This window comes from Triticum urartu, chromosome 1A, assembly GCF_056163025.1.
Source record: "Triticum urartu cultivar PI428250 chromosome 1A, HENAU_Tu73, whole genome shotgun sequence".
Lineage (NCBI taxonomy): Eukaryota > Viridiplantae > Streptophyta > Magnoliopsida > Poales > Poaceae > Triticum > Triticum urartu.
In genome coordinates this window covers 594,718,413-594,729,703 of record NC_141873.1, presented here as the reverse complement: position 1 = coordinate 594,729,703, position 11,291 = coordinate 594,718,413, and the positions used below count along the sequence as shown (strand labels likewise).

The window sequence follows — 11,291 nt, the reverse complement described above, 5'->3', positions numbered from 1 at the left end:
CATGGTGGAAGAGAAGGAGCACATGATGATGTCCAAGAAGGACATGGATCAAGACCAATTGCAATGGTGGAAGGACTACAAGGAGGACATCGTGGAGAGGAAGAGGATGTTCCGTGGTGCGTCCTCTACTTTTCGAGGTGACACTCCGATGAGTAGTTGTGGCGATGGCGGTGTGGACGACTCCGCCGGCGCCTATGGAGATGCTTGATGGAGCCCGAATGTGGTCTAGGAGGTGGCGCCGAGGTGTAACTTTTTGGTGATGGTGCCGATGAGAGGGGGAAGATGATGATTTTGTGATGTAAACTATTAAACCATGCATCAATGATTGTCATTTGGTAGTTTGTTTGAGGTTGAATTTGTTCTTGTAGTCATAAATTGTGATATGTGAAATGATAGATTTAAAGGTTGGGGTTGAGGCAAAGACTAGAACCCTCAAACCCAACCCTTAAAGCAGTTTGAGGGTTGGGTCTGAGGGCTCTAGTTTTTGCCCCTGTTTTGCAACGCTAAAAAGTGCCAAAAACTGGCACTTCTCAACCCTCAAAACTGCTTTAAGGGTTTGAGGGTTTGAGCGTTCTATTAGACATGCTCTTAGGGCATTCATCTTGTTGTTCTTGGGGCACTGTTTGGCATAATGTCCGTGCTGCCCGCAAATGAAACAAGAATTATTGCGCCGACGCTCCTCATGTGTTGGGTTGGTCACAACATTCTTGACTTGAGTGGTGGTCTTTTTAACATTCCGCTGCCAATTTGGCTTGAATTCCACCTGAGTCTGCTGCCAGGTACGAGCCTTTTGCACTGGTTGCCCTTCCTTCTTTGGCTCAAACTTACGCTTGTTGTCGTTGTTAACAGGCCTATTATCCGCTATAAGCTTGTGCTCCCGTTCAGTAATGAAAGCCTTGTTTACCAGCGTTTGGAAGTCTGCGAAATCAAGCATACTGAGAGTACACCGGAGTTGTGGATTTAGACCTCCAAGAAATCTGTCAATTCTCCTTTCTTCAGTGGCCACGTCATAAAGAGAGTAACGGGCCAGATGATTGAATTTTTTAAAATATTCTGCCACAGACTGGTTTCCTTGGACGAGTGCGAGAAATTCACGTTGCTTAGTCTTCATAACTCTAGTAGGGATATGATATTTTCGGAATCGCTCCTTAAACTTTTCCCAGGTGATTTCCTCATCCGCCGGCCACATGGCCTTTGTATTTTCCCACCATATGGTAGCAGCGCCCTCAAGAGAATGGGTGGCAAAGGGAACTTTGTCATTTCCTTCAGTATGAGCAATCTCAAGCCTTTTCTCCATTGTACGCAACCAATCGTCAGCATCCAATGGGTCAACAATCTGACTGAAGCCGGGTGGATTGGTCCTCTGAAAATCTGACAGCTTTGAGTGATGACCTTTCTGATTTCCATTCTGTCCAACCATAGCTTGCACACTTCTCAATATTTCAATCATGTCATTGTTCCTTCTTTCTTCGAACATACGCAGAATTTGCTCGGTGGAGGGAGGATCGGGCGGTAGAGGTGGTGGCTGAACGTACGGCTCGGGAGAATGTCCTGCCTGTCGTGCGGAACGACAAACAGGAGTTCCCTCACGAACGTCGCTACTACTACCTCCCCACATCATCCTATTGTGGATTTTTCGCAAGACAACACAATCGAGATGAGAAGCACCGAAGAATAAAATTGGGGAAAAGCCAGCGACAAGTCCCGGAAGAAAACAGGAGAGCGAAGAAAAACACGGCGAATAAAGTCTCAACATAATTATACATAGACTCATACATGAAAGGTAACAACATGACTGGTTCACTACTCTCATACGTGCAACGAAACATCATGACTCGTATGACTACATCCGTACATCATCCAGACAACTGCGAACACTCAAAGATACTACTGCTCTGCTGGTGCTGCCGCGTCCTCCCCTGAAGCGGTCTCGGATCCTGAACTGACGTGGTTAATGGAAACCTCTGGGTTAAAGGTAACATGACGGCGCTTCCTCGAGGGCTCTCCCTCAGGGGAAGGGGTAGGATGAATCATCGGGGCTGCAGGAGTAGCGAGAAGTGAGACCCACTCGGCAGGAGTACTAAGAGGGTTCACGGCCAAGGCGCCCGTGCTACTCGGGGGAGTAACCGGTGAAATAGGGGAGCTAGAGCTGACTCGGACATAAGGGGTAAATCCCAGTGAAGACGGAGTAGTGGCGGATCTAGAAGTGACCAAAGTAGCGGCTAGAGCAGTACGGGTACGACTCAGCTCTCGAGCCAGATCGTGGATCATGAGATAGCTAGCAGTGACATAACGAGCAAGATGGCTAGCAACACTATCAGACTCCGGATCAATGAGAGGGAAACGGACACGACCGTTGCCATGCAGAGATGGGTAGTAGTAGAAACCTGGGTGGTTCTGCATTCAGACCTCGTTGTAGCGAAGCTCGACAAGGACCTCGAATGCAGCAAACTGGATAGCCTGAGAAGCGGTGGAGGCGTAACCGCTCCGAGAAGTGCGAGTGTAAGAACTGGAATCAGAACTAGTGCGCAGAGTGACCACTGCGTGATACTCATACACTGAATCAGCTAGATGCTCCTGGTACACACGATAGACTGGGTCGTCTCCGAGAGGGTACAGTCGATGCCACACGTTGTGAAGGAGGTGCGGTGACGTGTACGGCATCAGCTGTAACTGGCACAGATAAGACACCAGAGCCATCTACACCCACAGCCATTAGCAGGTTAGCATAAAGATATATAAACCGAATGCAGCAATCAACACAAATTACTACCGGCACTAAACTTAAACTCGTATCTAACGTCCAGTTAACGCATCGCGGTCTAACATGGCCTACAGTCAGTGCAGCTCTGATACCAAGCGTTGTGGCACCCCGGCTCAGAGCGATTGGTTTGCCATGCATTGCCAGCTCAGAGACCATGTCTTCTGGCAACACACAACATCTTGGTACAGAAAACAACCACTTTATTATTGCTAGCGGAGCAGAGTTTACATTACAACAGCTGCCGAGGCCAAGTGGCACACCCGGTGCGGCTGAACAATATGTACATTATTTAGTGAACATAAAGGGGCCTCGATCTGAACAACTACGTGGCAGCAGAATAACGTCATGGCGGAAGCTCCATATCACAGGGACACCGATGTGGACACGATCTAGACTCGAACATCGCTCCTCTCCAACAATACTTTCCTGAAATCTGGCATGACACGCGAGGTCGGCACATTGAATGTACTTGCAAGATCACAACAGGCATAATCATAATGGCAAACTATATCATGATATTTAACCGATTATTAATAATGCAACACTATATGTCAACATGCCGTGATCATGCTCAAACGTCCCTCGGGACAGCTTACCAACTGTGATCATCCCTGGATCACAAACACACCACCAATGTGGTCTTTCACAAGAACAACTCGTGATCCTTACGGCGATCACAACCACAACCACGACCATCATCTGGTCCCAAATGTCTTGATGGTCTTTCTACCATCCATCACCAATGCATAGTTCATGGCATAGGGTGCAATTTTTATTCAACGTTGACTCATGGTGGGACCTACTACGAGGTGTCCGTAACCGTGGACTCGGCTATCGATAGATTATACACTCTGGAGAGGTAGCACACTGTACCCACACCACGGAACCCATGGCCTCGCATTCCCATTCGAGTGGACCAATGGCATTCCGACAAAACCCTTCCATTGCCACGACACTCTCCCGGCCACTCCGACCCACTCCCCAACGGGCTGGTCATGGGTGGCCCCGTGTCTACCAAAGACACCCCGACCACCGTCGTGGTCAAAACACTCCCACTTGGGGACTCGGTACCATAATCTCATCAACGAGCACACAAGATTATGCCTGCTTACCAGGCCAGGGCAAGCACCGCATAACCTTCCCTAGTTGGAGGCACCGACCAGAGGCCATGTGAATGGACCGAATCAAGGCCTTCCCAAAAAGGCAAATGTGGTTGCACTGGGAAAGAAACTCGATTCAACGGCACCATGACCCAGTCAACGGTATATTCAAGTTGAGTTATATTCAGGTTCAACTTCAAAATGAAAATGACCGGTGTCATAGCATGCCATGAAATGCAAAACTACACATGCATCACATAATAAAAATGACCGAGGTCATCCATATACACACCAAGCATAAACTTCAACAACTCATATCACTTTACTGCTCAAAATGACTCACAACTTAACCAAAATACTTTTGCAACAAGTTTTATTAATTTCTCACGCAAGAAAGTAACTCCGATAAATTTCTCATATGCTTGACAAAAGATTTCACTATCAACAACTCTTAATTTCTATATCAACTAAGTTGGGTTCAAGCATTCTGTAAGACAAGTAAAATGATTAAACAAGTATTTAACAGAATATTTTCTAGCAATTTTTATCAATTTATGTAGGCAAGAACAAAGCTTTAAATAATTTCTAACATGCATAACAAAATCATTTCTAACATCACCACAAATAAACCATAATTTGCTTTACCCACTATACTAGTTTCAATCATCCTGTAATCAAGTATAACAACTAACCAATATATAACAGAATACAAATAACGCAATAATTATTTGAATGCATGGATTAATCATTTCATTTAAGCAAGAAAATCACAAATATTGAAATGACACCATGAAAATATTGCTGTGGCTTGCCTTAGTGCAGATGAGGTTCACAAGCCTTCTGGTGATCCTCAAGACAAGCCTCACCCTCGGAAAATAAATTTAAACACAAAAAGCAAATATCAAGAACACTTCTGAAAATCACCAGAAATTCTAAACAACTCAGAAAAATCTCATCTTTGGTGAGCTGCTAGATTTCTTTTCAAAGAACACAATGCAAAAAGAATCAATTCATCTGGACTTATGGTTGAAGAGTTATAACTGTTTGAAGCTCTCTGGAATATAAGTAATTTTGAATTTAAATAAACAGCTGAGGGGGGGGGCTAACGTCGAAGGCGTAAAACCTCAGGGCGCCACCACTCGTACCGCTTCGCGCACGTACAGAGTGGATGACTAGCGGGCCCTGCTAGTCAGGTAGGGGAAGGGGGAGAAAGAAACAGAGAAGGCCACGGCTTCGCCGGAGCTCACGCTAGCGATGAGGGCTTCTTGGCCCAAACGAGAGGGAGGGATTTAGAGAGGGGACGATGGCGCACCTGCCCGTACCCGTAGCGTGGCTAGGGGTGGTCAGACGATGTCGGAAACAAGCTCGCAAGCGGAGGCAGAACGCAGAGGTTGCCGGAGTTGACGAAGACGGCGAACGGAGGCCACTCCACGGGCTCCAAGCAGGCGAAACTGCCTCACCAGAGAGAGGCGGAAGCCCTGGAGGGGTTGCCCTGGCCTGGGAGAGGCTAGAGCTTCCATGGCGACCAGAGGGGATCGCCGGCGAGCTCGAGCTCGGGGACGGCGGCCCGAGGCCTGCCCGGCCGGGCTACGGCTTCCTACGCAGTCGTGGAGGGTGTGGGAGTGCTGGTTGGTGCTCGAGGAGGCTGGGGGTGGCCCTATTTATAGGCGAGCGGCGAGAGGGCTTCGGGCTCTGCCGGTGGACACCTGTCCATGGCGTCCGGTGATGAGCGGCATCAGTGAGTGGGGGAGAAGGCGACGGAGGTCATGCGGCAACTGTGGGCGAACGGAAACGAGCACAGGATCGAGAGGATGGCGATGAGCACAGTGCATTCCGCACTGTGGGGCTGGCCGGACCTTGCCCGTGCTCGCTGCGGCGAGCTCCGGCATCAGCGAGCGCCAGAGAGAGGTTAAGGGCTTAGAGACGAAGATGGTGGCGCGGTTTGGCATGCTCGGGCAGGCGAGGGAAGCGAGCACGCGCGAACAGAGCGCTCGGCGACGCTCAGAGCGCGTCGACACGCATGCCAACACCCCTGGACGGACGTGGTCACCGCGTGAACTATGGCATCAGGCTGACCTAAGCACAAACTTGATGTCTGGCATTATGTTCGTGGTAGTTTTGAGTGTTACCTCGAATTGGTTTGGATCCAGGTGCAGTAGAGAGGTTTTTACAAGCCAAGTAAGTTTCTGACCAGTAACTTTGAACAACTACTGTGGTCAAACGGCTGGGAGATTGAGGCTGTGCTTTGGAGGCTAGTTATAAGTTACTAAGGTAAAGATGCACAAGACAGTTCAGATCAAATGGAGCAAGTAAAATGGTAGTTGCTGTAGAAACCACCATTTCTGTCCAGAACAGAAAATATGTTCTGTAGCAAAAATATTCCAAAAAGTGATGAAATATTTTTGCTCAGGAAGGTGCCCTAGGGTTCACAGAATATTTGTGAATTATCTCAGATTTTTCTGATCCATAAAAAATAGGGTTTCTTTGAAGCAAACAGATCTGGCTAGGGTTTCTGAGAGAAAATGAATATTTTTCATTTAAGAAAAATATTCCAAAGATTATTTTGGGGTGGATCAGAAGTGAAATGATGATTTAGGAGGGAAGTGAAGCACTTGGGTGAAAGCCAAGGATGCCCAAGGGTTCAAGTCCTTATGAAAAGATTCAAGAACTCCAAGTTTCAGAAAATTTTCAAATGAAAATCAAGCAAATTAGAGAGGGCAAAAACTAGGCTGTCACGGGGGATGCTAGCTATTCTTCACACTTTGCTAGGTGAACCTCGGTTGCGGGGCATGCAGTCATAGCTTAGGATTCCCTTTGTGCCGACACGAGAGAGGGGGGCTGATTCCCTTCATGCCGACACGAGGGAGGAGGGGGCCTGCTAGCTACTTCGCACTTTGATAGGTGAACCTCGGTTGACGAGGAGGAGGCATGCATTCATAGCTTAGGATTCCCTTCGTGCCAACACGAGGGGGGCGGGTGGGGCAAGCAATACCATGCTCTTTGCGAGAGAGGTGCCACATCGAAGTTGCATTTGGTATTTGAAAAGCAAACCACCCTTTTGATACATAAATTTGGTCCACATGCAAGTGTGTTCGTGTTCTTACCCTCTCCCGCGTTGTTTTACGCCAAATTTATGAACATTAGACAAGTCGGATGATGCAACAGACACGGTTCACTCAAACTAACCGTGTGCCACGCTGGTGCACCTGTCACGCACACATCCGCACAGTACATTGGGCTCCACGAGGCTCCCCCTCTCAAAAATATCTGCCCGCCTCGAGGGTTTTTCTGTTTCATAACACACGGTTGTTATCTTCGGACCGTGTGCAATGTTTCTTGTTCCCAGTCCCGCCTGCATCCCTAGAAAATATCTGCCGCCTCGAGGGTTTTTCTGTTTCATAACACACGGTTGTTATCTCCGGACCGTGTGCAATGCACTATCATCAAAATTTTCAATAGCCCGACATTTCACTCCTGCCTTTGACTCCTGCGTAGTAAAATTTTCAGTACCCGCATCATTTCCTCAAACACCCCACGTCCCCCTCCACATAGACACACACACACACACACACACACACACACACACCAAAAACTCCACGGGGTGCGCACGCGCGCGCGCACACACACACACACCCTCCCTCGCTCGAAACCCTAGCAAAGTCCCCGCCACCGCCACCGCAAGGCCTCCATTGTCAACATCCACCGGTTTGCCTGTGCAGCTTACCCACCGATCTCCATACCGAGGCCGCCCTGAGTTTCTTAGATGACGCCTGTCAAACGCCCCCTTTCCCATAGATCCCCATCCCCATCCCCATCCCCCACTCTAGAGCATCGCAGCCTAAGCCAGGCTACGCTTCCCGTGGAGCGTCTGGCCCAAAAGAGGTGTATAGCGGTCTCTTCGCCCGACGTTGTCGAGGAAGCTGACGACCATTACTGGCGGCAAGCACTCAAGCAGCGGGCTAGAGTATGCGGGCATGTCTCGTCCGTCGGCTACGACATCGAGGTCATTGACAGCGACGCCCTGAGGTGGGTTGTGTCACAGGTTAAGTGGACCACCCCCAACCCCTCGGGTTCAACCGCCGTCAATCTCATCCATGGCCTCGCCGCTGATCTCCTCTGGCTCACTGTCAACAGTTTGCCATTCTACATCGCCATCGAGCCCCTTTTGTAATTTCTGAAGGACACGTTCTGCGACACTGGCTTGGGATCAACAGCTTCCAAGTCAGACCTCATCGACGGCGACCATGAGGAGGGCACCCTCTCTGGCTCTTCCAAGGGGAAAGAGCCCATCTGCTCTACCAAGGGGAAAGCACCTGTTTGCGACATCGGGGAGGGCACCCTACAGCCGTGCTCTTCCAAGGGGAAGGAGCCCATCTGCGACAACATGGAGCGCATCCAGGGTCCGTGCTCTTCCCACTGGAACGAGCCCATCCGTGAAAAGTGAGGAAACCCATGATTTGTTTTGCCATGCCACTTCACAGGGGGAAACCCATGATTTGTTTTGTCGAGTCCCTTCTGTAGTGTAGTGAGAATATGTCCAGTTTTAATTGCTATATCTGGTTGTTTGCAGTATGCCTTGTTTATTTCAGTTGTTCACAATGTGATGCTCTACATGTGCAATTATTTACTGTGTAGTACATTTCATCAATCCAGTTTTAAACATACCGATAGGAATGCATATATTTGCTTGATGTTAAGCCTGTTATAGCTAGCATATGCCTCTTTTAATGTTTTTTGATTGTTCGGTTGTTTGTAGTTAGCATATGTTCAGTTTCAAATGCTATCTTTGGTTTGTTCGTAGTATGCCTTGTATATTCCAGTTATTCACAACGTGATGTTCCATAATTGCAAGTATGAACTGTGCAGTTCAATTTCATCAGTACCAGTTTCAACAATACCACTATGAATGACTACATTTGGTTGCTGCATCTTGTAGTTAACATGCCTTTCCATTTTTATTTAACCATAACCAGTGTACTTAGACCGGCACAATACCAGTTTGAATGACCATGTTTGCTTGTTGTTAAATGTTTGGCCTATTGCAGTTAGCACACATTTCCACTTGTTTTGCTTTACTAGCATGCTTAAACCTGCACACTGAAGCTATCTTTTGGAGATTATTTTTTCTGCCATGTGTAATTTTGGTTGATGTTTAGCCTGTTGTGCTTAACAAGCTTCTTGATGTTCCTACACAGGATAATTTTGGGAATGACTATTGTTTTCCATCGAGGTTAGTTTCATCCCATGGCTTATATCTGCCCACTGTTCAGGATATCGGTAGCTGGTACCATATTGGTTGGCGGCTGATAAGGGACTAATCGGTGAATCGGACTTTTAACTGAATATATCTGCAACCCATTTTTTCTTAGGTTAACTAGGGCCATATGTAATATATCTGAGGCTACATAGCAACATGCACTATACTTAATGTCTAAATATGCAATCCTAGGCTACATAGTAACAAGGAAGAGTGTTACATTAATGTTCTAATGATGTCTAGATATACGTAGAAGAGGAGCAGCAGCAGCAACAACAACACATCCCTGTTTGGATACTCAACTTAGCTAGAGGATGTTAATTCATCTAATATGTGAGTATATTGGATGCTATAAGATACCCCCTCCGTTCCTAAATATTTGTCTTTTAGAGATTTCAAATGGACTATCACATACGGATGTATATAGACATATTATAAAAGAGTGTTGTACTACATCATTGTGCAATTGCTATTTAGCTTCTAATATTAACTTGGTGCTTTTAGGTACATATGTCATTGGTAAAGATCCGCGTTTCGACCCTTTCTGCGTATGGGGCAATGAGATATCGACGAACCAGCATCAAGTGAGGAAGCTGATAAAGATTGTTAGTAAAATGGGTCCAAAGATGGCAATTAAACTATTTCTTTACACTTTATCCAAGACAACAGCGAACTGCAGGATGGTAAGTAAGAACTCTACAACCTTCTTTTTACTGCCCATAATGAGTTGTGTTAGATGACAATGTCTGAATCTTTTTCGTTTGCAGTGGTTGCCAAAGCAGTTTACTCAAGATTACCTCTCAAACTACATGATCGGTGGGCATGCAAAGGTTAAAATATTTCTACCAGAACACGATGATTATCTAGATGTTTTCATGAAGACCGTGAAGGATGGGCAATCGACCATCACAAGGGGTTGGACTAGAGTTGTGCGTGCCTTCTGCATGGAGGAGGGCACAATATGGGCATTCCGCTTCACCTTGTTCAGCAACCAGAATATATTTTGCCTCTTTCTTTACCGTCTTTAATATTACAATTATACAACTGTGGTTCATCATTCTTTATTTGGTTCTTATGTAATTCTGGAACATATGTACCTATGAATCGAAGAATGCATTGGTTGTTTGAACCTGATGGATATGAATAAAGCTGTAGCATACATTCAAATTCAAATCCAAATCCGGTACAATTTGGAAAAGCAGCAATTAAATTATGGTGAAATTACGCTCTCCAGGTTGTTACGGCACACATGGTTGGTAAGACACAAACGTTTGCAATATGCACCATAATCGGAGACGGTTCACAGAGAGGAAACGTGTGCAAGCATGCACACAGTTGCCGTTTGCAAAGCGTGTGCGATGTCAGACAATATCACAAACAATGCGGGCAAACTAAACGTTTGTGTTAGTTGCCTTATCGTACACGATTCGCAACCATGAATTGTTTCTGGTGAAGTATGCATCGTAAACATTGCACCACAGAATAGCGTGTGCGATAGTTGTCGTGTACGATGATGTTACGACGGTCCGAGGTTTCGTAATCCTGTCCGACACTCGTACGACGATTATCTAATCTTCTTAACGGTGAACCATTTGTGATGGGCCGTGCATCATACACGTTCTATAATAGCGAACCGTTTGTGATAGGCCGCACATCATAAACGTAGCACCACAGAATACCGACTACAATGGCAATGCGAGCAGAATCGAGTAGGAGTACTATAGGGGCCTGATACGTCTCCATCGTATCTACTTTTCCAAACACTTTTGACCTTGTTTTGGACTCTTATTTGCATGATTTGAATGGAACTAACCCGGGCTGGCGTTGTTTTCAGCAGAATTTCCATGGTGTTATTTTTGTGCAGAAATAAAAGTTCTCGGAATGACCTGAAACTTCACGGAGAATATTTTTGGAATATATAAAAAATAATGGCGAAAGAATCAACATCAGGAGGCCCACACCCTGTACACGAGGGTGGGGGCGCGCCCCCTGCCTCGTGGGCCCCCTGATGCTTCACCGACCTCAACTCGACCTCTATATATTCATGTTCGGGGAGAAAAAAACCAGAGAGAAGGATTTATCGCGTTTTACGATATGGAGCTGCCTCCAAGCCCTAATCTCTCTCGGGAGGGCTGATCCGGAGTCCGTTCGGGGCTCCGGAGAGGGGAAT

At 46.8% G+C, this 11,291-nt stretch overlaps 1 protein-coding gene across 1 annotated transcript; it reads right to left on the bottom strand.

Annotated features, from left to right (window-relative positions):
- Positions 1 to 445: 445 nt before the first annotated feature.
- Positions 446 to 1,420, bottom strand: LOC147993274 (uncharacterized). The gene has a single exon (XM_087539269.1). It carries the CDS (start codon positions 1,418 to 1,420, stop codon positions 446 to 448), a length of 975 nt encoding a protein of 324 aa, XP_087395395.1.
- Positions 1,421 to 11,291: the final 9,871 nt, after the last annotated feature.